This window comes from Corvus hawaiiensis, chromosome 7, assembly GCF_020740725.1.
Source record: "Corvus hawaiiensis isolate bCorHaw1 chromosome 7, bCorHaw1.pri.cur, whole genome shotgun sequence".
Lineage (NCBI taxonomy): Eukaryota > Metazoa > Chordata > Aves > Passeriformes > Corvidae > Corvus > Corvus hawaiiensis.
Window position 1 is genome coordinate 29997830 of NC_063219.1, and position 25752 is coordinate 30023581.

General features: G+C 39.7%; 1 protein-coding gene across 4 annotated transcripts; it reads left to right on the forward strand.

Annotated features, from left to right (window-relative positions):
* The first annotated feature begins 4956 nt into the window (after window positions 1-4956).
* On the forward strand, window positions 4957-25307 carry SEC22A (SEC22 homolog A, vesicle trafficking protein). 4 transcript variants are annotated; one of them, XM_048308671.1, is made up of 8 exons: window positions 4957-5038; window positions 8444-8675; window positions 10141-10344; window positions 11617-11780; window positions 13044-13238; window positions 17831-17949; window positions 20619-20684; window positions 24133-25307. In XM_048308671.1, the coding sequence occupies exons 3-8, from the start codon at window positions 10163-10165 to the stop codon at window positions 24331-24333; spliced, it is 927 nt and encodes a 308-aa protein (XP_048164628.1). In that variant the 5' UTR covers window positions 4957-5038; window positions 8444-8675; window positions 10141-10162; the 3' UTR covers window positions 24334-25307. The 4 variants fall into 4 exon arrangements, with proteins under 4 accessions (XP_048164628.1, XP_048164630.1, XP_048164629.1 ...); XM_048308673.1 differs by lacking the exon at window positions 4957-5038 and adding an exon at window positions 5289-5513 and having other exon boundaries at window positions 24158-24280; XM_048308672.1 differs by lacking the exon at window positions 4957-5038 and adding an exon at window positions 5291-5513 and having other exon boundaries at window positions 13044-13223.
* The last annotated feature ends 445 nt before the right edge of the window (window positions 25308-25752 follow it).

The window sequence follows — 25752 nt, forward strand, 5'->3', positions numbered from 1 at the left end:
ATCCTTCTGAATTAAATTTCAAATAGAACAACCTAACTGTGGATTACAAAGCCATATGTGTTTTCTTTCTTACTCAATAAATTTGTTGTGGTGATTATCATAAACAAAGACAAATTTCATTACGGACCAGGAATTCTTTTAATATAAATTATAGTGTTTATGGCACAACTGTACTGACAAATAATGCTTTTTTTATTTATTGTAATTGTTCAAATGACTCCTAATGAAATTTTTGGCCTCATGAAGTGATCAGCTTGGAATGACTTTCCCTTCTATGAAAATATTTAAATACAAACAAAGTCTGCCAATGTGTTCAATTAGAGTCATGCAGGGAACTAAAGGGATTATGTGTACTAGGAGTATATTCATGTGGCCTTTCAGATCAGCTGCTTCTACCAGAGAGGGAATAAAGTAAGCAGAAAAGCTCCAAAGAGAGCCCATCACTGTTGGAATGGCTTGGGACAGGATCATCAGAAAAGCTCACTCGTGTTATTTCCATAAGCCCATAATGCTTATGGTCCTGTAAATAAAAATACATTAACAACACGTTGCTTTTCAAACTAATTGAGATGCAGTGTGAAGATTACTTTTCAGAAATAGGATGTTCTTTATGCAGGAGATCATACTGGGCCCTGCTGCAATGAGAGCCATTGGGATAACACTGTGTTTTATTCTAACATCTGCATTTATTACCAGTGAGAGACTTTCTGTGACATTACAAGGTTGCTTCATTCTTGTAAAGCCCTTGAGAGTTAAATACTGGTGTTCCATGAAAGAAACTCTTGGGCCCAGCATAGGACCTTAAGACTGAATCAGCAGAGGAGGTTTTTAAAAAGAGAAGCAAGGAAATAAACTGCATATTCTGCTGATGATTTTTATGACCTTGCTCACACTTTCGCTGATGCTGTGTTAGCAAGAACAGTTCATTCCAGTGAGTATAATCCTAGCTCTTGCAATTATGGACACAGGTTTCTCTAAAACCTCTAAAATTGGGTGCAATTTTTTAGAGTGCAGAATTGTTAGAAAGTCACGGGCTTTTAGCCAGTGCTGTGATTTCAGGAGCCTGATTCGGAGAGTAGAGGCCTTGCGATGCAGCTGGGCTGCACTCCACATCAATTCACTGATTCAACATACCTGTTTTTTCATGGGAATTGGCATTACTATCCAAGAAACAGGAAGCATATTAATGGTTGTTAGTCTGGTTTTTAGCTAAAGCCCCAGCTTGAACAATACCTCCAGCTTCAAGCACCAAACTTTAAGAAAGATACAAGAAAAAAAGATGGTATAGAGAAAGGAGCAATAGAACAAGAAAAGTGTAGTAAACAGAAGGGAGGGGTTTTTTTTGTCTTTTGGGTTTAAAAAAAAAGCAAAAACGAGATGAAGGCTTAGGGTTTAATTAGTCTAAATCAGAGAAGGCTTTTATTTTCCCCACAAAACCAGTTACAAAGTGGATCAGCAATATGATATATTTCACAGTTTAATTTGCTGCAAAGAAAACTGAAGTTGAGTTTTTCTTTCAGAACTTTACTTCTGTGTTGCTCCTGTGACTCCATCACTGATAAGCACAACTACTGCCAGCTCCTCAAGCTGGATATTTTTCCTTGGGGAAACCTGATTTAAAAGTCATGTTTAAATCCAGTGGACAGAGCCTAAGGGTTTGTCTTCCCCACCTTTAGTCATCCAAAGCTGAGGTGTATAAATGCAGCTAGACATGTCTGCTCCCTGCAGTGACTGAGGAGAAATAGCAACAAAGAGCTTCTTCACAGAGGGCAATTTCCAGATCACTGAACTTTGGTGAAGTAAATCCTGTCCTAACTCATCTCTGAGCATTTGCTGTTGGACTTTGCCTTCAGCTGATGACACACTCAGCAAGTGCATAGCTTCTCTATTTTGCTGTGCTCATGGAGACGCACCTCGCTGGCATTTCTGAGGGGTTTGGCACCATGGGCACTCCTTTGTCAACAGACCATCCCATCCTGCTCTCTCTGCAATTTCTGACACTGTCCATACCCTGCCTTGTGCTCCTCTTTGTCTCTTCTCCTCATTCTGAAGTATCTATAGTCCTCTACTTTGGCTTCCCTTTGCACTGACTGGATTTCCTTCTAATGAATCTGTTTTATCTCTGGCTGCAGCTTTCACTAATGCATTCACTGCACGCTGCCCCTCTGACAGTGTTTTACTGCTTCCATGTCTTAGGGGAGTCAATGGGACAAGAAAAAAACACAATTTAAAGTGTAACTGGCTTGTTAGCCATGCAAATTCTTGAATAACAGATATGATTTAAGCTCACCATGAGAGCTGGGAGGGTTGGAGCTGTAACCTCGCTTCTGACTCTGCCACTGCCTCCCTCAAGTGACCTTGTGTGATTTATTTAACCTCTTGGGGCCAGGTTCACCTGAAAATAAAGAACAATAAGGTTTTTTTCCCCCCTAGGAATCATAACTAATAGATGGATATACAATACTTGAAGTCCTGTTTATGTAAATGAAAAATGCTTATCTTTTTTCTTTAAAACATTTACGAAAGGTTAAGAGAATTTTAGGGTTGAAAGATAAACAGTTGAGAAGAACTAGAAAAATTAAAATTACACACGTATGCACTTATCACAAACCTTTAGACAGCCTCTAATTAAGTAATCACCAGTTCTCTGTGTTATAGTAGATGCTATCATAAGCTGTTAAACTGTATAGCAGCTTATAATACTGTGCACTCTGTTTATACAGGGTAAGGACTCTCTGAAAATTATTCAGATTAATGTATCAACTTCTGAACATGTGCTTTACTTGTGCATAGTCACTCAGGATTGAGATGTTCCCATGCTCCACTCTACAAAAGCCTGACTGGGAACAGTTTTTTCCTGACAGGCCAAGACACTGACTTGGAGATGCCAAGCTGTGTATTCAACCATGCACACCATCCATCCCGTGTGAGGCTTTAGCAAGACCTGTTCTTGATGCATATCCTTGGCAGTTCCTGCCAACAGCCAGCTTTTACTGAGAGAAGGATGCTCAGGAAAGACTCTCCAGGACATCACTTTTTCTTGAGCTTTTATGTTCAGAAAAAAACTACCTCACCAAGCAGGTGACCTCTCCTGCTGTGGCCCCCCTGCTCACCTGCTCTTTCCTTCCTCTCTCACATCTCCACACCAGCCCCATCTTCTGACCCCATGCTCCACCACTTCCCCGTCTTGAGTCTGCTCTAAATACAATTTCTCCCTTTTTACCAATTTTCCCTCTGTTACTCAGCCCCAGAGTCACAGGTAATCTTGTACTCCTTGCAGTGGCCTTGTTTGACTCAGAGAGCTCGAGCCCTCAGCTTGGCTGAGCTTTGCTTGAAGCACAGAGAAGAAGGCCTGGAGGCTGAAAGGGTGAGATTAATCTCCAGCAATAGCAACTTACTCCTGGTTCTAAGACCCAAGAGATCATTTTTCCTCACCTGGATCACTGGAGTAGGGAGTGAGGTGTGTCCCACTGATATCCAGGGTTGCCATAGGTGTCCACTTAAAATTGCTTGGAGAAGGCAGACTTGAGGTTGGAGAGCTCCAGCACCATTCTCCTGATCCCCTTGCCCCTGAGTAGAGCCCAGCAGAGCCTGAGAGTCCAGAGGGTGAGGTGTGTTACCTCTATCCCAACACTGCAGTGCTACAGGCACTTGGATAGTGAAGTAGTAACAGATGGAAGGAGAAATTAAAAGGCGTTAGCAAGGAAATAAGCTGTTTTCATTTGAGATTTGAGCCAACAGACTAAAACTGTGTGATCTGGTACGAAAACAGTGAAGAGTGGTACAGGGAGAAAATTATCCTTGTATCAGTAAAGAAAGTAGTTTCAAAATACGAACCTCACTCTAGGGTTACTAATGAGGATTGCAAACTTTCACTTTTGTATTGTCATTTGTTGTTGAAACATGCCCAGTTGATTTGTTGGGAAATGAGTGAGAGTAGCCTAGCAGCTGGTCTCATCTCAGTGCACTTTTCCTGGTGGCTACTCCATCCCCATCACACACGTGCCAGCAGTCGTCCTTGCTGCCCCGGCAGAGGATCCCAAACACCCCTCTGGTTATTCACACAGCGCCAGGCATATGCCAAGGGCTGTGTGATCCATTAAACCTGGTGAACACCTGCCAGCTGCAGTCAGAAGTTATTACACGGGAGAACCCAAAGAGCACAGCTCCTAAAGCTCAGATGTGCTGACAACAGAGCGACTTATTCTGGCGAAGGCTCGAGAGTGACCTTATCGCTCCCTGCAACTCCCTGAGAGGAGGCTGGAGCCAGGTGGGGCTCGGGCTCTCCTCCCAGGGCACAGGACAAGAGGACAGTTTTAAGATGCAGCAGGGGAGGTTCGGGTTGGACATTAGGAAGCATTTCTTCACAGAAAGGGTGATTTGACATTGGAATGGGCTGCCCAGAGATGTGGTGGAGTCATCATTCCTGGAGGTGTTAAAGTAAAGACTGGATGTGGTACTCAGAACATGGTGGTGTTGGGTCATAGGTTGGTCCCGATGATCCCGGAGGTCTTTTCCAACCAGACTGATTCTATGATAAATTCAGCCTCAGCCAAGGCTGTGCGAGGCAGCGCTGGCGGTGGCTCGGCTGCTCCCGCCCAGGCGGTGTGAGACACCCACGTCCGGGATCCCTGCACGGCAGGGACAGGGGCACAGAGGCGCCGGCACCGTGCGGAAGCGGCGTCCCCTTCGTACACAGCGGCCCCGGAGCCGCCCCGCATCCTCCACCGCAGCTGCGCAGGCTCCGCGGGCCGACAGCGGGGCCGACAGCGGGGCCGATAGCGGGGCCGATAGCGGGGCTGACAGCAGGGCTGATAGCGGGGCTGATAGCAGGGCTGATAGCGGGGCTGACAGCGGGGCTGATAGCAGGGCTGGCCGGCCCCGGGCCCCGACGGCGCCGGGAACTCCCGGAGGCCCCTCAGGGCGGCCCCGCCCCGCAGCGGCGCGGCCGCAACGCGCGAGGGCGCTGCGGCGCGCGCGGACGTGTCCGCTCCCACAATGCCCGGCGGGACCCGCGCGCCGCCGCCCCGCTGCCCAGGTACGGCTCGCGCCCCCCCGCGCGGGGCCGGCGCCCTGAGGGGCGCGGGCGGGGCGGGACCCGCGGCCGCCACCGCCTCCCTCCCCCCGGCCCTGCCCGCGCCGCGGCCTCGCCTCCCCTCACCTCCGCTCCCCTCCCCTGCCGGCCCCAGGCCCGGCCGCGGAGCCTCGGGGCCGGCTGCGTTCGCGCCTCAGCCGCGGTGGGCGCGGGGCGCCGCCGCCGTCACGGGGGGTGGTGGTAGTGGCGGCGGCAGCACCGCTGCCACGGGCAGGGCGGGCTCGGGAGGCAGCGAGGGCCGCTCGGGGTCCTTGCAAGTGCCGCTTGGCAGCAGGAGCCCGCTGTGTGTAGGGGTCTCCGCCGCTCTCCAGGCTCTGCAGGAGTTTTGTGACCTGGGGCAGTGCGGATCCGCCTAAGTCAGTGACCACTGAGTCAGCGCTTCTGCTGCGGCTGCAGATGGTCGTGTCGGAGCTGCCACGTAAGTAGGTGGTAGGTGAAAGGGTCCGGCTCCCAAACTTTGGGATGCAGCTTGTTCCGTTTCCTTAGTTTTTCAGAATTGTTTGGACGTTAGGAGGAATTTCTTTAGAAAGGGTGATTATGTGTTGGATTGGGATGCCAAGGAGGTGGTGGAGTCACTGTGCCTGGAGCCACCTGTTCAGGAAGGACTGGACGTGGCACTTAGTGGTGGCTGGTGACATGGTGGTGTCCAGTCACAGGTTGGACTCGAAGATCTCAGAGGTCTTTTCCAGCCTAATTGATTTTGTGAATCTTGGTTTTGCCTCTGAGATCTCTCTCCCCCTGGCTTTATGGAAAGGATTATATTGACTCGTGGTTTAGGATTATTGCCTTGTCTCATCATACCTGATGATGTCAAAGTAGCTTTATTTGTTGTGTCCTTCTATACTGCTCCAGTTTGTAACACGAATTTCTGAAGTATGCTGTAGAGTGAAAAAATTCTGGCTCCTGCTTGTGCAATGCAGCTGTCACAACCCTCAGAAGTGGGGACAATAAATTGTCCAACAGTATTAGGTACACTTGAGCTAAACACAGAAGTTTTGTTTTCATTCTGTGTCGGACAGGAGTGCAGCTTGCACCTACTTCCCAATTTTATATTTTATAGAAGGTTTTCATGAGTGGCAGACATCCCAGCAAGAAATGCTGTGATTAAGTTGGTGCTGAAGGGTGTCAGGTGCAGGAGGGTAAGCTTGCCATCACACTAGATCTGCTCAGAATTTTGAGAAAGCTAGACTTTTTTAAGGTGAAGTGTTCTGAACAAATCATAGTCACAGGTCACTTTCAAACACTTGTCAAAAGTGTTACAAGACTATGTCAGATAGATGTAAAGCAATTAACTGTCAGTTCACAAGTTAGAACCAATTTGTTACAAAAGGCTGGAATGTTCCACTTTCTGTTTTCAGTGTTCCTAGGACTTTTCTAGATGCTGCTTCAGGATCAAATACCATCTTAACACAGCAATAAGCAACATGATAATTGAATATGTCTTAAAAAAAAAGTACAGTGAAACAGGCTCTGGTTTCCATCACCTGAGGTTTCTCATTCATGGTAGAAAATGAAACCAGGCACATGTGCTAATTCCTACTTGTGAAACCGTGGATGCTGACATGTGCATGAGGAGTTGGACAGCTCTAGGGAAGGTGAAGTAACAGAGCAATAGCCACTCTGCTGACTCTTACCTGTCTGTGGCCAGATTTCTCCATGCTCCTCTTTTCCACGAGTTCTCCCAGTCCTCATTTGCAGGAAGGGCTGTGAAGGGTTGTAAGGGGAAATTAATAAAGGTGGGGCAGAAGTAGATACTAACTAAGGGAAACAAGAATAATGCAAACATGGAGTAGTGCTTCTGTGATGTACTCTCTCTGTTGGTGTTTGTCTGGGGGTCAGAATCCCGCTGAGCAAAGGGTTGTGATTTGGTTTTAGTACCCCTGGTAGTTTTTCTGTGAACTTTTCCAGTTGCCTCTTAAAATCACATAACATTGTAGCACAGACAACAGCCTGTGACATGGGGTTCCACTGGCTGGTGACATGTTTTGGGAGGCACCCTCTGTGATACCTGTGAGCCAAACACCTGCTGGCTGGATTTGTTATTCCACAATTCTGTCATGGAATGGGACAGTGAACCCAACCCCTGTTCATTTCCTTGCACCTGTAATAGATTTATAGACCATTTGTACTGGAAATGCAGTCTTTTCTCATCTTCAGGTGATGGAGGGATATAGAATTTTTTGGAGGAAAACATATGAAATTTGTAATGATTTGGTGAACTACTTTATGCAGCTTTGAAGCTTGATGTTTAAAAAAGACATCTAGGGATAGCTCTTATCTTTCTTCTATCTCTAAATCTATATGTGCATATCAAATTTACCACTTGGCTCCTTGTGTAAAGTAAAGCTGTATTGTTTTGAGAGCTGGGTAAAGTAGATTTAGTAAACTTTTTTTCTTTGTTAATACTTTTTCAGGTAAGGCTGAATGTTCTGTTGCAGTATGTGTATTATACATCTCTTGACATATGTATGATCTTCCAAACGAAGTAATTTTCTTTTATTAACTTTGGTTATTAGATAGCTTTCTGATTTCGCTGTTGGGAAGCTGAGGAAAAAGTTCGTATTTTCACTGGGTGGGTTTTTAAGATGATGGTAACAAAACCTGACTGGTGTTAAATCTTCAGCTCAACACAATTTCTACCTTGTGTGATTTCGTAGTATATTAAGAGAATTGGCAGGTTTCAATTGAGGCTTATCTTCTGTTATAGAGCCTGCATTTCTCTGAATATAAGTAGGAGTCTTGAAGAAAGTTTTGTTCAAGATTTATGCAAATATTTATTTACACACAGAATAGACATAAAAGTTGGAAGAACACCTCTAAAGATGTCTTTATCATTTGCTTTGTCTGTTGTGTGTGCATACATGCTGTTGTTAGTGGTATTGATGTTCTTTGTCCTTAGTTGTAGGAGCAAAGCAACTGTGATGAGATTGAGCACTGAAAACCTTAATGCTTTGGAAATACAGCTGTGGTTGTTCTGTGTTACGTTCCTGAAGTGTTCTGAGCAGAGGAGATTATGGATTAATTAAACAGTGGATGAGGTGAATGATGGGATTCAGAGTCAAAGGTTGTGTAAACCTGAGTTACTCCTGTACTGTGGAGACAAATAACTTGCTTTCCCATTTTAAGTGCCTCAAGTGATGGGACTTCCTGAACTTCTCTTAAAGAACACAGAAACATTTTAATATCCATGTTATTCTAGTTTTCTTTTTCTTTGAGTATCTTTTGAGTAATCTCCCTTGGCTATGTTCAGGCCTTTCCAATATGTATGCCCTCACAAAAAGAGCTGAGGAATGTTGTTAGCCAGTAAATCTATTTACTAACTTTTTCTGTTTGTTCTTATCTCATCAGATAGCTCAACATGAACATTAACCATCGAGATCATTTAAAAAGTGAACAGAATAATATTTTTGCTTCTGAGATCTGGCTACGGGATTCTGGGTTTCTCCTGCAGTGCAGTCCTATTCACTGCCTTTTCCTGAAACAGGACATGGAGCTACATTCCTTTCTTCATGTTAGGTGCTAAAAAAGTTATTTGTTTCATCAGAGGAAATGCAGATCCATGAAATTACATTTTGTGCAAGTAAGTTAATGAAGGGGTATTTAAACTTTGCTATTGCATCATTGCTCTTTTGTTTATATTGATACAGCTCCCAAAAGTCCCTGTCAGGATTGAGTTCCAAGCAGTAAAGATGGTTATTGTCAGAGAACCATTACAGTTTTAAGCTCCTCTGCAATTTTGTCGTGCTCTTGAGCTTCTGCCTTGGTTATATGGTTATCAGCATAGTTAAGAAAATGAGTCTGTGTGCATCGTCCTTCTGGGAATGCGTGCATGAACTCAGAGATAGGGAAAAGTTTCTAGAACTGTGGGTTTAGTTTCTTGAATGCTTCATGCCAGCAGGCCTATCTAGAGGAAGTCTTGGAGTAGGGGTTGTTTTCTGTTTCTGTGTCCAGCTGATGGAAGCACTTTGTTCAGGAGGGAATTCTCTAGTGAAGTGCTGAAATAACAAGAGCACCTGATAAAAGCCCCAAGGTATTCATCAGACTGCAGTTAACAGTGGCTTCCACTGCTGTTACAGCTTTGGGGAAGTCTGATGTGCTGTACAAGTAAAATACTAGGGTATTAACTTGGAATTTATTCAGCTAATGTGATGGCTCTCAAAGGAGGTTGAAGTTTGACTGCTGATGAAGCTGAATTTATTAAACTGAAAATGACAACACATTTTCAGTGCTTAAATTATTATATGCCTCTTTTTCTCTGAGGAGTAAATAACCTTGAAAAACCTGAATATTGTTGATTATTCATTAAGTATTCTAATGGATATATAACCTTTGGGGAGTGGGAAATAGAGAAGTTTAGAGTTCAGGTTAAAAAACCAGCTATTTCCTCTCTTTTGTGAAGACGCAGTGTTTTTTTGGGAAAATTTTGGATTTCTGACTTGCGAGAATACAGTCCTTCAGCTGCTGAGGCTTGTAAAGCACCCTTAACGTCATAGTTTGAAAGGTGCTGTAAACATGTCAGTATCACACACAAAAGCATATTTCAGCTGTATCCAGAAATCTGTTTCCTTTTGCAGTTTGTGACTGTATGGAACTTGAGTACCATCATCCGAGGGAGGCAAAAATATTTTTTCATAGTGTCTGAAGTGATAGGTGTAGTATATGGTAGGAGTCTGCTGAGCAGTGTTAAGAGCTGAGGAAGTGTTTGCTTTTGGCTTCATATAAATTCTAGCAGTTCGCCCACTTGTAGGAGAAAAAATTTGTGTACTGATGCTTAGCAGATAAGTAATCCTTGTTTTAATACTTCTCTAGCTAAACTTTTGAATGTTTTGATTTAATGTAAGGTTTGAAGAACTGTTTCGTGGCTTGTGTAGATTAATAGGTCCTGTTCAGTTAAGACTAGTCTGAGTTATAGTTGAAAATCCTCACTGTGCCCCAGTTGAAGCCTGAACCCAGTGTACAGCTTGAGAAGTTTGATTCATCACAGTTGACTTTGTTGTTTCTGCTTTTACCTTAATTCTGGTTCCTCCTGATGTGTTTTGTTGCAGGTTGTCATTAACTCTGTTGGCAATGTCTATGATTTTATCTGCCTCTGTGGTCCGTGTGAGGGATGGACTCCCACTGTCTGCATCTACTGATTATGACCAGAGCACGGGAATGCAAGAATGTAGAAAATATTTTAAAATGCTCTCAAAAAAACTTTCTCAGCTTCCTGACAGATGTACTCTGAAAACTGGACAGTATAATATAAAGTAAGGCTTCTAATTTGTGTATTTGCAACATCCTGGGTGATGTGTGTCTGTAAGTTAAAAAGTTAACAGTTCACATTAGAAACGTTTAATCAGAATAAGATTCTTGGCACTATTTATGTAGCAGAAATTTAGAACTGATTCAAAACTGAAAAATTGTAGGAAGATTTGAACCTACACAAACTTCCATGGAAGTTCCTTTACAAGGGCACCAAATCGTAGGACAACATCATAGGAAGAGTGGCTTTACATTGAAAGAATAGGTTTGGATTAGATATTTGGAAGAAACTTTTTATTGGTTATAGTTCACTTACACTTTAGCTGACCTTAATTCTGATTCTAATTTAGATGTTTTAAATGAGGTGAGTAATTTCATCTTAGCCTCTAGTAACCATGTAGAAGTTACAGTGGTGGAAAGTGTACCACGTGAATGATCCTAGAATGATCCTGGTGAGCCCTCTCCATCTCCCGTTGGGATATGTGAGTTTCCAGCATTTCTTGGATTAAGGCCCAGATTGGACTAAATTGTTTCAGTCATTTTTTTTTTTTTTTAAGCAGGCCAACTGTAGTTGGCCTGTAAACTGATAAACTTTTAAGAATGAGATGTAAGGCTTCATCAGGATAGTTTTTACTACTTTTGTCTTTGATTAGTTTTAATACTGTAAGTTATTCAGCAAGATTTTGAAGATATTTGAATGTATCATGAAAACCTGATGAAAACGCTAATGAATAGCCTAAATCCAACAGGGAATAATATGTATATTGAAAACTGTCCTTTTCTGATTTCATATTTGCCATCTCTGGTTGTCCTTGCAACTATCTTTTGAGAATTATTAATTCTGCATTCTGCAGAGCAGTTTTGTTTCTTCCCATGTTCTAGAAAGACCCAACAGCCCTACCCCCCCAATCTGAAAATAAGGTTTTGCATTTTTGGGCTGTACCAGCTCAGATATTGTACATTTGAGATGAGTGTAAAGCTATTATGGGACAAACCTGCTGTGTTTCTGCATCCTAAAAGCTTTCTTGTTTTCTCTTTCACATGTGTGTAATACAGCTTCTTACATGATTCTACATTGTGGTGTTCAAGTAAAACATCACGTAAAAGTAACTTGTTTTTCTTCTAGAGTAGTGTTGGACTATTCAGTAAACATTTATTCCTTTGCTGCCCCAGATAAGTTTTTGTTTTTCTGATTATAGAATATGAGATCAGACTAGAGAAGCAGTTAATTCACTGGATTTAAATTTGAAATTTTGAATATGTTTTCTCAATTCTAGCTTTATAAGTTCTCTGGGAGTAAGCTATATGATGTTGTGCACTGAAAATTATCCCAGTGTCCTGGCTTTCTGTTTCCTGGATGAGCTTCAGAAGGAGTTCATCACTACCTACAATATGATGAAGACAAATACTGCTATCAGACCGTACTGTTTCATAGAGTTTGGTAAGGATCTGACTTTTCCCCCCTTCATTCTCATACTAAGACAAATGAGTATTTAAATAGATGCAACTTAGTGCACACACAAAAAAAATGTCCAAAGCAGTTTATAGCTCTGTTTCAGGTGGATTTAGAATCTGATTTAACTCCTGTTAGAGTCAATAAAGAAATTCTTCTGGGGGCATTAAATTAGGCTACTAGTGTTTTGTCCAAACTTACTTCTGTTCATTCCAGTAGGTTTTGGTTTAAGCCTTGTGTGACCAACTCTGGAGTTCGTCTTCTAGATAATATTACTAGGAGTTGTTTGACTTCATACCTGTTGAAATACTTAACCTGTGAAGTCATTGAGCTTCAGAAATTTCTCAAGTGAAATTTCTCAGTTTCATGTTAGCTCGTAGCTATGCTACCTTTTCTTCAATACATGAAAGGGAGAAATTTTTATTTGTCTAACATGTAGGGAAGCATTTAATCTTCAGACTCCAAATGCATCTCATATATACCAGGTAACAGCTGTTATGAATTCCATTAATTTATGTTGCTTTAGTACTATATATTAGAAATTACTGTAATTGGATATTCTTATAAAACACATTAGAGCAAGAAGAACAACAATTTTAGAAACATGGGGGAAGATATTCCAGTTGGTTAATTTCTGTCTATAGTTCAGTCAGTCAGTTGTTGACAATTTCTATATAACATTATTGTCCTCCTTTTGAAAATTTCTATGAACACTTTTTTTCTTCCACAACATAATTTTTTCATAAGGATATTTACTAAACTAACAGAAAAGCTAGAATAAGGCAGTAAATCCATTGTATTAGAAATGCATTTGGTCTCATGCAATGAAAAGTCATTAGTTTATTCACAGTTATATATGAATATATAACATATATATATATACATAATATAACAATATTATATATATATAATATATATATTATATATAATATATATATAATATATTATTATATATTATATATATATTATATATATATATTATATATATATATAATGTATATATATATATATACATAATATAACAATATACATAAATATAATATGTAATTATATTTTTAGAGCTTAATTTTTTTTGAAATGCAGAATTAAATAACCCACGATGTATTAGGCACAAAACAGAAATAGTGTTTAAAATCCAAGATAAATACAAATATTTCAAACAATATATTTCAATTTGTGAACTGAAAAGATGCATGGTCCTGGATTAAGTAATTAACAAAACCACACTTTTTTATTTTAAATTTTGCACAGATAATTTCATTCAGAGGACCAAACAGAGATACAACAACACACGTTCTTTGTCAACAAAGATTAATCTTGCTGATATGCAGACAGAAATCAAACTGAGACCACCGTACCAAATTTCTGTGTCAGAACTTGGTTCAGCCAACGGCTTTTCACATATATCTGTGGGGGAGTATAAGAATACTGGTAAGATATCTGCAGGTAAGTTCCAGGCTTCTGTAGTTGTATCCTTAAATGAGACAGATGCAACAAAATTCATTGTTTTTCTTAAAAAAGCTTTTTTTCATGTTTCTAAAACGTAAAGCTGGAATGACCTAATGTGTATTTTAGCTCAGACGTCTGTTTTATCCCCTGTTCCAAATGCTTACTTTCCCAAGGCACTCAGAGGGAGAAATGAGTTTCTTAAGTGTATGGCTTTATTGAAGGAAAAAATCCCTGCAAATGAAGATGAGCACTTCACAAGAAGATGGTCTTTTTCTGACCTTCTAAGATTTCTGAAAATTTTTATTGTTTCTGTCCAGTAAGACTCAGTGTTGTCATAAGCTGAGGACAGTGTCAGGAGTTAGAGCAGCTGGAGGGAGAAGCATCTCTGTTGGAAGCCTTTGCAATGGTGAAAATCCAAAGAGCTCTGCTGGCTAAAAGATGCACTGTCTAAAATGAGTGCCCTGTGTACCATGTTAAGAATTGCAATTTTGTACAAAACTGCCAATTTCATTTAAGTAGTTGTTAATTTTTTTAAACGAATTTCATTTATTTCATGTAGGAGTTAAATGTGGAATTGTGGGGTTGAGCTGGGTTAAAGGTTTGTGCTATTAAGTGAATCTTCTGAATTGGTTTGAGGCCAACCCTCAGATGTTTCCCAGCAGGACAGAAAGAAAATGCCAAATCCTTGCACTGGTACATGGACTCCACATGTGAAACTGACATCATCTGATTTCAGTTCTCCAAGTTTAGTGAAGCAAAATCATAAATATAATGGAAGGAAGTGTTGATTTTAATTAGTTAATGTATTTCCCTTTTTTTTTCCCAAAAGTACCTCTGTCTCTAAATTATTCTGAGAAGGCACACGTTGATGCTGTTCACTTGACAGTGTCAGGGTGCAATCATAAATCATAGAATTGCAATTGTAAATCTAAACATCTAAACAATGTTGTAATAAATGAGATTTTGTGCAGTTTATGTATATGTATGTATTAATAGGATCTCTTTGCCTGTATGTTATTCTTATTACGTACTTACTCATAAGGATTACTCTAGAAGATTGAAAACTGCTTTCTATGGAAGATGAAAACCAGACAAAATCAGTAGGGTGCCCTGTTCATACTCTGGGGCCCTGATTCTGAGAATTCCAGGTGCTATGAGACAGTGTAGAAATAGCTTACAGTCTCTGTATTTGCAATTTAACAGTATTAGAGTTAGATTCAGAAAGATTAATAAAGGAAAAGTGTGAAGGTGTTTAAATTGTTTAAAAGAATGGAATCGTTTAAGCGCTGTACATACCTTTGTCATCTTTTTACATGTGTGGGCTCTTTTAAAAGGTATGTAATGCTGTGATACCACTCTTTTGCCACTTTTGCTTCTTACATTGTTGTTTACTTCTACTGTTCTGGTGTAATCCTGCTTTGTGGAAAGGGTTATGGTGGCAGAAGTGGCAGCTGGTTAGCTCTGAAAATTGTCTAGATTCGAACTTCCTGCAACTGTGAAGAGAAAAAGCAGTAAGCATGAGAGAACTCAGCCTGTGTCAAAATTGGCTGTCTCTTAAAAGTTGTCCTTGTAGTGGGAGATGTGATTTTCATCATTTTTTTGAGTAAGAGTGTTGGAAGGTAATATAGGCCTAAATTAAAACACACAGGGACCATTTCCCTTTTTACTAAAAAAGAAGATTTGAGAATAATTTCCAGGTGATCTTCTAATTTTTTTTTACTTACCTCTCTACAACTTCTTACAGAAGTAGTTCTGTTGTCCTCTTTTCTTTCCATGTCGATTTTCTTCTGTTTCTCTTTCAGTTGTTTTTAACTTTCTTCTTCCTCTGAATTCCATAGATCTCTGTTCAGTTATCCACTTCCTTCCTTGAGTTGCTGTAGAAACTCACCATCAAAGGGCTGTACGTTATGAGAGGTTGGCACTTTGCTCCTTCTTCAGCTCTTCACATTTTAGATGCTATTGAATAACAGTCTTTTTTAGCAAGTCTGCTAATAGTTTTGTAGTTCTTTACATTCAACACTTCTCTCCACCCTTGAAAAGAACTTTCCCTGCATGTTTGCTGCCCACTCAGTTGGCTAGACTTCCAAGTTTCTCCTTTTGCTCTAAGGACAGATTCTCACAAAAGGATATGTTTTGCCTAGTGGAATTTCCTGAATATGCTGTGCTGTTAAAAAGTAGGACTTGCTATAAGTGAACTGTGTTAAATGAAGTTGGAGAGCATGCAGAGGTAGGAAGTTAGGTGGATGCAAATCTCGTTTTGTTACGCAGAATGGCAGAGTAGGAGGCATTAGTTTGGGGCGGTGGGGAAGCAGTGGCTCTTACTTGCTCACACTGTAACTGGATGTGTAGCCAGGGTATGGTGTCCAGGCCTCCTGTGTTGGCTGAGTGCTTGCAGCAGCAGGCCTTTTCCCTCAGAGAGTTATGCACTGCAGTGAGGAGTAGGGGTAATTCTGCATGTGGGAAGCATAAAGTGTGCAGATTATGGATGGAATCTTGCCTCAAAGGTACATGTAGGTGTTGGCAGGCATTAGAAATAGGGTCACAGCATGCTGATGTGTGATGTTTCAGATTAGGATAAAATTACTATTTTCTGAGCTTTTTTACAGTGAAGGAACATTTGTCAAATTGAAGAGGTTTTTTGCCTGATGGTATACTCCATGCTTTTGGGTTTGGGTTTTTTTTTTACATTTTAGTTTGAAATAAACATCCGTATGAGTAGTGCAGTTTCTCATGTCCTGTAAATTTCCTGAATTTTTATTTAAATGTAAACATTAAATTCAGAATTTCTGCTTTATTTGAACTGAGAATTTTTGATACAGCACTTACCATATTTCTAAGATTGATGGATGTACCAATTCAAAGTCAATTGTCCTTTACCATGCCTTCTCTGACATTCCTTCTTCATTCTTTTGGTTTTGCCTTCATCTTTTTGTGTATAAATGACCCTTGTTGCTTTGATTGTCACACTAAAATTTGTCAGTCTCTGGAGAGTTTAATGACATTAGTAGTGGTGCACAATGTCCTTTACATTTTTTTGGATTTTTTTCATATTTTAATAAGAGAGAAGTTAGTATTTTAAGAGCCTTCGTAGACCATCTTGATTTAGCTGACCAGATCCTTTTCCCTCCATGGTTCTCAGAGAGGTGTTTTAAATGCTGGTTTAGCTCATGATGATTTTAAGTTACCCAATACATGGGGAAAAGGAGATTTTCTGGAGAGCTGCGAGTGGAGAGCAGTGAACTAATTTTATCCACCAGTTAATGGAATAGAATTACTTTTGGCTAAAAACAGTCATACACACCCTCAGCTTTTTCCACTCTCTAGATGAGATGGTTTAAAAAAAGCCAAAACAAAACAACCAGTTGGGAGTCATTGAGAAAGAGTGGTTTGGTATGCAAGTAGCATATCTAGCATATCTAACCTTAACTGAGTGATTACTGGGAGTAATGTGCCCTACAGTTAGAAAAGCAGTGAGCTCTCAAAGTTAAACGTGGGTTATGCCTTTGTTTAAAAAAAACCCCAACTATTAAATTATACACTATTAAATTCAGCACAAATGAATTAACTGAACTCATCCTGTATTTCATTTTTGTGTTATTGTACACTCATAATTAGACAGCCCTGCCTGCTTATCAATGTGAAATAGCTTTTGTTGGGTTTTTTTTAGGTTCCGTAACTTCATAAACTGTTAGAGAAACCTTTTTCCTGGATCTGTGCAATACAAACAACCAGGATTGACACCCCTCTCTCTATTAATGTTACAGTTCATTAACCGCATTGTTCACATCTTTACACTTGGTTGATTTGAACAGAATGATTTGAGTGCAGCTCAGTAGTCCCATTGTTTTCCCAGTGTTGCCCAGACTGTTAAGAGTTTTGCATTGTTTTTTCACATTTGCTTTCTGTTATTCATTATGGAAAAGGACAGTAATGAGGAACATACGTGGTTGTTACATACTTGTGACCCTAGATAAGCTTGAAAGAGCGGGTGTGCATGGAAAGAAAGAGTGTTTCAATTTAATGTGTTTTACTTATAAGCGGCTAAGCACAATCTGGAAGTTTCAGAGCTGTCTCTGCATGTGTGTCTTTGGTAGCACTCACTGTTTTTCAAGGAAGGGGACTGTGATAGCTTTGCCTCAAATGTTCTGTTCAGCAAACAAGCTAAATCAGTCTCAATGTCTCACTAATGCATTTGTGTTAAAGAAGAGTAGAGGTTTTGAGAGAGGCTCTGAAGTACGTGACTTTTTAGCAGGTTAGTAATTATGGACAGATTTCACTAGCAAGTGCATCTTTTACTATTGATTTCCTGGCCTGTTTGAGCAGCCATCAGTACCATACTGAATAAATGGAACATATTGAGATAAAGACTAAATATAACAAGACACTTATATATGTGAACTGGAGGAAAGTTTACTTTTTGCTAAACCTTGTGCTGAAAGATTTGTCTTTTTAGAAAAAAACTTGACATTTTGTGGTTTGCTTCAGTGATCTCTTGAGCTAGAAGCCACTGAAAAATGACATTATTATTTTACTGAATTTCTGAAGGCATTGCTTTGACCTTTGATATCTTTTTGTGATCTGCTTTGCAGCTCCTCATCAGCGTCTGGAACCTGTGACTCTGCCAGGGATTGTTTCATTTGTGCTTAGTCTGTTATGTGGAGCTTTGAATTTAATCCGTGGCTTCCATGCCATAGAAAGCCTTCTCCAGGTATTGTACATGTTTATAAATTTAAAAGTTATGCATCATAGCAATCACAATTTTCATTTTAGAAGATGCTATATGAACTAAGTCGTGCCAGTTTTATTTCAGAAGTACTGTTTGTGAGGTCAGGCCTCTGTTATGAAACCTGTATTGTTTGTGATCTGTGCATCCTCCTTGAGTGTGCTGCCTCATTCATCAAGGCTGTGAGTTTCAACAGCAGTGGAAGGTGGGTGGCCAGCTCCTTCCCTGGTACCTTGGTAGCAGTGAGGATGTGAACATAATGTTCTGTTTTCTAAATTTATGCCAGGGTATGAGGCGTTTAATTTCTATAGATGCTATTTAAAAGCACTTGAGTGAAATGATGAACAGCTTTGAAAATCGGGGCAGTTTTTGAAAAGTCCAGAGAGCGGGAATCTTTTAAACAGATTCTGTAAAATCGTTTTTTAGAGAACTTTTTTAGTTTTTTAAAATAAACCTTATTTCTCATTGTGTGCTGAAAGGATCAGTGTTGGAAAATAGTCAAGTGATTTCTTCTAAACTCCCCTCACCTCCTCAAACAACACCCCCCTCACCAAACAAAGTCTCCCAAACCCATTTTTTTCTGTAAAATCTCTACTGTGACCCTCCCTGTAGCCTTTCAGTTTCTTTCTATTCCATTTCTTGTGCTGGTTGTATTCTCACAAGTGCTACAGTGTCACTAATAATGGTTTATGCTTTCAAGCAATTCAGGTGAATATGCTGGTAGTGCTTGCAGGCATGCACAGAAAGTTCATGTGTGTTGCCACAAAAAGAAAAAAAAAGATTTCCTTACCATTTAATGGCTGTTATTATGGTGATAGACATAGAAACTAAAAGCCCCATGGAAGTTTTCTGAAAGAAAATGGTAATCCTCTTGCTTGACTGATAGATAGTCTTTTATTCAAACTTATCTGGACTTTATAGTTATTTGGGTTGGAAAAGACCTGAGTCCAACCATAACCTAGTGCTGCCAAGTTCACTAAACCACGTTCCAAAGTGCCTCATCTACAAAGCTTTTAAATTCCTTCAGGGATGGTGACTCAACCACTTCTCTGGGCAGCTTGACAGCCCTTTCAGTGAAGAAATTTTTCCCCTGGTGCAACGAGGCCGTTTCCTCTCATCTTACCCCATGTTACTTGGGAGAAGAGCCCCACCCCCACCTTGCTACAGCGTCCTTTTTAAGGTAGTTGCAGAGAGCAGTAAGTTCTCTCCTGAGCCTCCTCTTCTTCAGGCTAAACAGCCCCAGTTTCCTCAGCTGCTCCTTGTAAGTCTTGGTCTCTAGGCCAAGTACAAATAGTACTGAACAGATTTCTGTCAGTTAGTGTGATGTTGCTAAAACTATTTTGTTACCTTTCTGCAGCTGATTTTTTTAAAAGGAATGCCAATGTTAGATTAATCGATTTAAGTGATGACAGGACATCCAGTTAATTTTATTCTCTATGTTACTGCATCTGGAGGTAATAGATTGCAGTACAGATGGAAGATAATTTTTATTTCTGACAAATGAGGCACACTAAAAATCCATTAAAATTTCTCTTAATTAATTTTATTATAGAAAAATCCACAAGGTTTAGGGAGAAGTAATCCAAAACACAGTTAATGGAACGTGTTCTGAGAAGTCATTCAAAAGCATCTCTTTGAATTACTGTTTGCTTTATAATCAGTGTTTTTATTTGGCTGTTAGTAAAATTCTGTTACAATCTGTAACTGTACTCCACCAGATATGCAGTGGCACTGGGGCAAAGACGTACTGGGTAGAAGTTACTGTGTTGTGGAAGTCATTTTTATGTGCAGACATGCAAAGTTTTTCCTAGTCAGCATTGGAGATGGAAATGCTTCACACTGAACATCTTTGTGAATGGACCACTATCTTCTCAAAGTGGTATTTGCTCTCAAGGAAGAACATTTGCATGAGTACCCATTGTTTTCTTGGGAAAGTTTCTGGTGGTTGCAGATGTTTGTTAGAAATGCAGTTAAAATAGTCACTGAGCATGTAAATTTACTCTGTTCAGCTCTCTATAGGAACTGTAACAGTTTGTTTGAAAAAGTTAAAGGATTTGTTTTGTTTTCTAAACACATAGTAGAAAAACCTGTCACTTCAAGTAAATTTTTCCATCTTTCCTTCAAGAAAGCATTATTTTCCGAGTCTCTGATAAATTCCTGTGCTGCTGTTCACTCTCACTGCATGAGCACAAAGCTGCCTTCGTTTTGTGTGTAGAGTTTTACCCCACCCTAGTGGCCAGTTTGCATCCTTTCTGTTACCTCATTCCCATTTTCTGAAGCTTTAGGAAGGCACAATTCTACAAAGTTGCTATTAAAGGTAGTTACCAGTGTTTAGACTTGAATTTTCAAAGGCATCTGGCGAAGGTAAGTGTCCAGTGTTAGAGCTGGACTTCTTTAAAGCTTTTGAAAATCTTGGCAGGAGTTGTTTGGTGTGCACAAACATTTTGGTCAGACTCCAGATCACCATGATTTGTTCACAGACATGTAAGTAAGCACTGGTTAGTCCTAACTTTCATTTTACTGTGGTAAAGGAATTATTATAAATCTCTATGTGAAACTATTTTAGCATGCAGTAATTCATAACTTTCATACTGTAAATGCCTGGTATTTTACTGAAACATTGTAAAACATGGCTTTTTGTTTTATTCTTGCAGAATGAAGGTGAAGATTTCAGCTATGTTATTGCATTTTTTCTTGGAACGGTAGCCTGTTTGTACCAGGTGTGTTCTTCTGTTTGCATAATTCACTAAAGTTTAGAAACATTACCCAGTCATGCATAAGTGTCATCATGTTTTCTTAAATGTCACAGATACTTGAATAGGGTGATTATAAAAAATAATTTCTGCTCTGTTTTATTTCATTAATCATTAGCTATCATGTAGTAGTAGATTGATACAAAGAGCTTCTGTTTGCCAGCATTTTTTCTCTAGTTGGATGATTAAGACAATTAAGATAATTATCTCTAAAGTCACGAGAAGTGGAGGTTATATTTTTTCCTTGAAGTCACAGTTTCATAGTTCAAGTAGACTTAACCATCTGAATAAATAGCTTACTGCTGCTTGCCTTTGGGCAGATTTGAAGTAAATGCAGTAAAACCTAAGCACTACACTCTGTAATTTTCTTCACTTGGTACCTTAACGTGCATCTCCTTCATTTTCAAAGCTTGTGGCCACTTTTCACTATGTTTTCCTTCTGCCTGACACTTCCCCTTAGTTTTCATGTCTGTCAGTTTTCCATTTCTGCATCTGAATTTGACTTTCCTCTGTAATTTATAACAAGGTATCATGGTGCCCATTGGCATTTGTCATTCAGTGACACTGCTGTTACATTAACCTATGTCTCTCATTCTCAGTTGCTGTTATAGTTACTTTGACTTTTAATATTGGACATGTGGAGTATGCAGTTTTTACTTGTTTCTGTGTGCCAGTGTTTAGTACAGTGTCAGACAATAAAATAAAAAAATGCCTTTCAGTCAGTCTTTTGTCCAGGTTGTCTGTAGTCTTCATTCTCTACAATATATCTCTAGCAAAATGTCACAGTGCAGCTTGTGTTCTTTAACACTTACTTACTGACTTTCCATCAACTTCTTCCTTAAATAATTTAGATTGGTGTTAATTTTCCATGCCAACAGTCTGTTCCATATATCAAATAAGGTGGAGCTCCTCCATTCTTTTTTTGTGTAAAAAATACACATTTTCCCTCCTCTCCTAAATTGGAAACCTTATTCTTTATAAAGTATTCATGTCTGTGCATTGAGATGTGACGATGTGTATCTTTCCTCTACTGTTTGCCTTGAACAGAGCTGTCTGAAAGAAAGAATCTATGCAGGCTTTTTATTAATATTCAAAAAACATCTGTTGAAACTCTGTTTCCCAGCCTCTGGTATCATTCCTGCAATATGTGATTGGTCAGTTTTCAGAATTAAGAGGGATATTGGTTCTCTGGCATGTTCTGATGTTCTTTTGCTACAGTTAAGAGCTCAGGACGTTAATTCCCTGTGTTGCATGACAGCACATTTCACTGTCATTCACCCACCAGGCATCCATTGTGCTGTATTGTCTCGTTCAGTTAATAACAACACAGCAGTGTGTCTCTAGTTTCCAAGAAATGCTAATTATAACCCAGGTGTGCAGGCAAAAGAACTGGACTTACATGGAATGTTTTAGGCTCACTGACATGTCTAGTGTTGTGTCATAGTTTCTAGTCTTTTGTAAAGAGGAAAGTAAAAACTGAGTTGTACCAGAAGTGCAAAGCATCAGGACAGGAGCTGAGCCTTCAGTCATCTCTTAACATTTATTTAAAAAAAAAAAAATCAAAAATCAAAATCATCTTTGAAATCACACAGAGGAGCCTTCTCCATAAAAGCATGCTCAGTAATTGCCATGATAACACTTCCCTTTAGTAGTAGAAAAACAACCCTCAGGAGTTCCATAACAGGACTTGTTATAGTAAGGTATTAAAACTGCAGCATTTTGGCCTTTTGACTGTTTTTTTGGCCTTTTCATTTGTTCTGTAAGGGGCAAATCCAGTAGTTCAGACCTAGACCAATGAAAGGTATGCTTCAGAATTAATTTGAAACAGTTCCTCAGTAAAATTCACAGTCATGCAACATCATGCTACAGTAACATTTTTAAACTGCTGTAGTATTTGTTTTTTCAAGCCTTTATTAATCATTTTGATGAAGCGTATCCTGACTCTTATTTTAATCTTGGAAGCAGTCACACTTGTTCATACATTGTCAGTGGAGGCGACAACACTAGGAAATTATCTGAATTCTTATTGCTGAGATACCAGTAGCAACTAATTGCTCTTTTAGATATGATTTGTGAAACTGTCAGCACAAGTAGGTTGCATTTACTCTGCTCAAAATGACCAAGCAGGTTCAGAAGAATTCTGTCTGTATTCTGAAACGTGCAGATTATTCATCTCTAGTTTTACTTTGCTTTGGAGGAAGGACATACAAGTCTTACTGATAGTGCCAGTCCTCACCTCTCTGACAATATTTAGGTATCCAGATGCCACAAGTAGCTTTGCTGCTCTCAGCCACACTTGCAGTGGAAATGCATGCTTTATAACAAAGTGGTAGAGTTCAAGTAGAATATAAAGTGATCTCAATAAATTTCACTGTTCAGTTGCCCTTTTTTGAGGAACATGAAAAATGAAAATTGAGTTTTTTTGACTGATAAAGCATGGCAAATGCCCAGGAAGAACAGAAGTGGCACTTAGATAATCTGATGATGGATGCTGTTAAATCTGTGTGACCATGGTTATAAATCCACTGGGAACAGATTTGGAATAGCAAGTAAGCCTAAATACCGTTGTTATCTACCTTAAAGCTTAGAAAAAACTTCTCTCATCAGAAATGACCTGAATGCAGGGGAGGGCCAAAGCATTTTTTTTTTTTTTTTAGCAGTTAAGGGAGTAGTTCAAACAATAGAAGAAATAAAAATCATGTCTGAGTAAAAGCTGTGTCCTTTTAGAGATAAAAATTGAGGCAAGAGACTTGAACAGATTTCCAGTTACAATAGGCTGCAGGCTGAGTAGGAAACTGGGCAGTACTGACAACCTGTGTTACACCACAGTGTGCAGAACAGACCCTAAAATGTGGTAGAATTACAGTAGAGTGGTTGTATTTCTCTCCAAGTGTGATCAGTGTTGCAGCAGCTGAAGCAGGGCAGTCTGCATCTGTGGGCCTCTGCACCTGCCAGGTAACCATCAGCATCATCCCTGGCAGGACACTGGGAGGTATCTGAGGGATTGCCTTGTGCTGAGCTCTGGGGCCCTGGTGTTGTCCTTGTCCTTCCCATTGCTTTTCTGAAGAAGACTTGGTGGGTCTTGTTCCTTCTCCACTGCTTGAATAGAACAGAGTGTATTTTGACCAGAGATTACCAGGAACATCCACTTTCTTTTGTCATGGGCCACTCATTGCAGCCTGTAATTAATTATTATGAGAGAACTGTTCTCAGAGAGGGTTTAATGCAAGCAAAATGTAACCTTGTATTGATATCAGGTGCTCTTCACCCTTCCTGACTGCTGAATTGATACTGTTCTTATATGTTTGATTCAGACTTTTCCTTGGTTTGGGCTGTAGTTTTTCAGTGACCAGATATGTTTCTTCAGTAGGAGTTATCTTCCATGAGGTAACCTGATTTCTTTATTTCCTGACAGTGTTACCTGTTTGTGTACTACACAGGCTGGAGGAATGCCAAATCCTTCCTGACTTTTGGGTTGATCTGCCTGTGTAACATGTACCTGTATGAACTGCGCAACCTGTGGCAGCTCTTCTTCCATGTGACTGTGGGAGCTTTTTCTACCTTACAAATCCGACTGCGACAACCCCAGGGGAAGTCCCCTGATTACAATGTCTGACAAGTCCTGGAACATTGAGACCAAGTCTTCTTCCAGTAGTTACTCTCAGGAATGTAAAGCTGTTCTCCAAAAGAAGAAGCTGTCTGAATGGGGCTTTTTTTTTTTTTTTAATAAATCAATGTAAGATGCTTGTGGACATTTTACACTTGGTGGTTGAACCTTTTTTTAAATTATTTTTTTATTTTCTTGAAAAGGACACAAAAGAATATGGGACTAGAGGAGGAAAGTGAAGCATATCCATGCAGTGAAATATATGTAGAATAGGACTGGTGGCATAAAAAAGCTTCATTCATTCATTCATGCAGATAATTTGATGTGGAATTATCTGGTGGTATTACATGATCACATTATCTGATGATAATGTGGAACCACGTTTATATGTTAATGGAGGAATGTGTAGAGTATATTCCGCATATCATAAAAGCTTTTCACTTCCAAGGTCAGTTTTGCCTTTGTGAGGCAGTAGGGAATAGGCTAAATAAGTAATAATAATGCTATTGCATATTAGCAAACTAGATGTGGAATATGTAAGATACTAAATATTGGAATGTTTTGTTTCACATTGACATATATGTGAATGTTTTCTTAATTAAAATGTAACCTGGAAACTCAGTTTCTGGGGATCAGCTTCACCCGTGGCACTCTGTCTTGTGCTATAAGTTCATTTATTGTTTTCATTTATTATTTCCTTTGAATTATTCTTTGAAATTGATTTATGTAGATAGGGTTCATTTTTTGTAATTATTCAAAAAGTTCTGCCACTTAACTCAGGATTCCTGCACGCTTCATGTGTTTGGAAGGGTTGAAAGAGAAGGGATTGGTGAGTAAATGGAGTGACTTGTACTTGTTGGAATACTGTTCTTTTTATATGTTCTTCCTTACCTTCAGAAATGGATGAATAATTAGCTCAAACCTGAGATAGACAACTGCTGACAGGAAAATAATAAATCAGTCTGATTAGCTTAAACAAGAAATACAGGGATTGTGTTGATTCTTCTGGCTTTATGGGTTGGGTGTTTTTGTGCTGGGATAAAACCTCTGTGATCTAGACTTATGTTTGAGAGAACCATCATATGCTCCTCAAGCTGGTGAATCAACCAGTAAAACCCAGCCAACCATGGAGTACCACCATCACTTCCACTGGGGTTTTATTTTTATATGACAGTTAGTTATGATGTTTCATCATGTACAAATAGATGCAGGTTATCTACAAGTTGTAATCAAGCCTTAATGGCAGGGATGTTGCCATGTTCTTGTGTTGCTGGGAATTGCTAGAGCTTTGCTGTGCTAAAAAATGTTGGTCCAGGCAAATTTTCTTGGGCATTTCATACCAAAATGTTATGTTTTTAAGTAAGTTGTTTAGGCTCAGATTTTATGACCAAGAATAAAGGAACTGGTTATCTTATTCTCTTTTTAAAT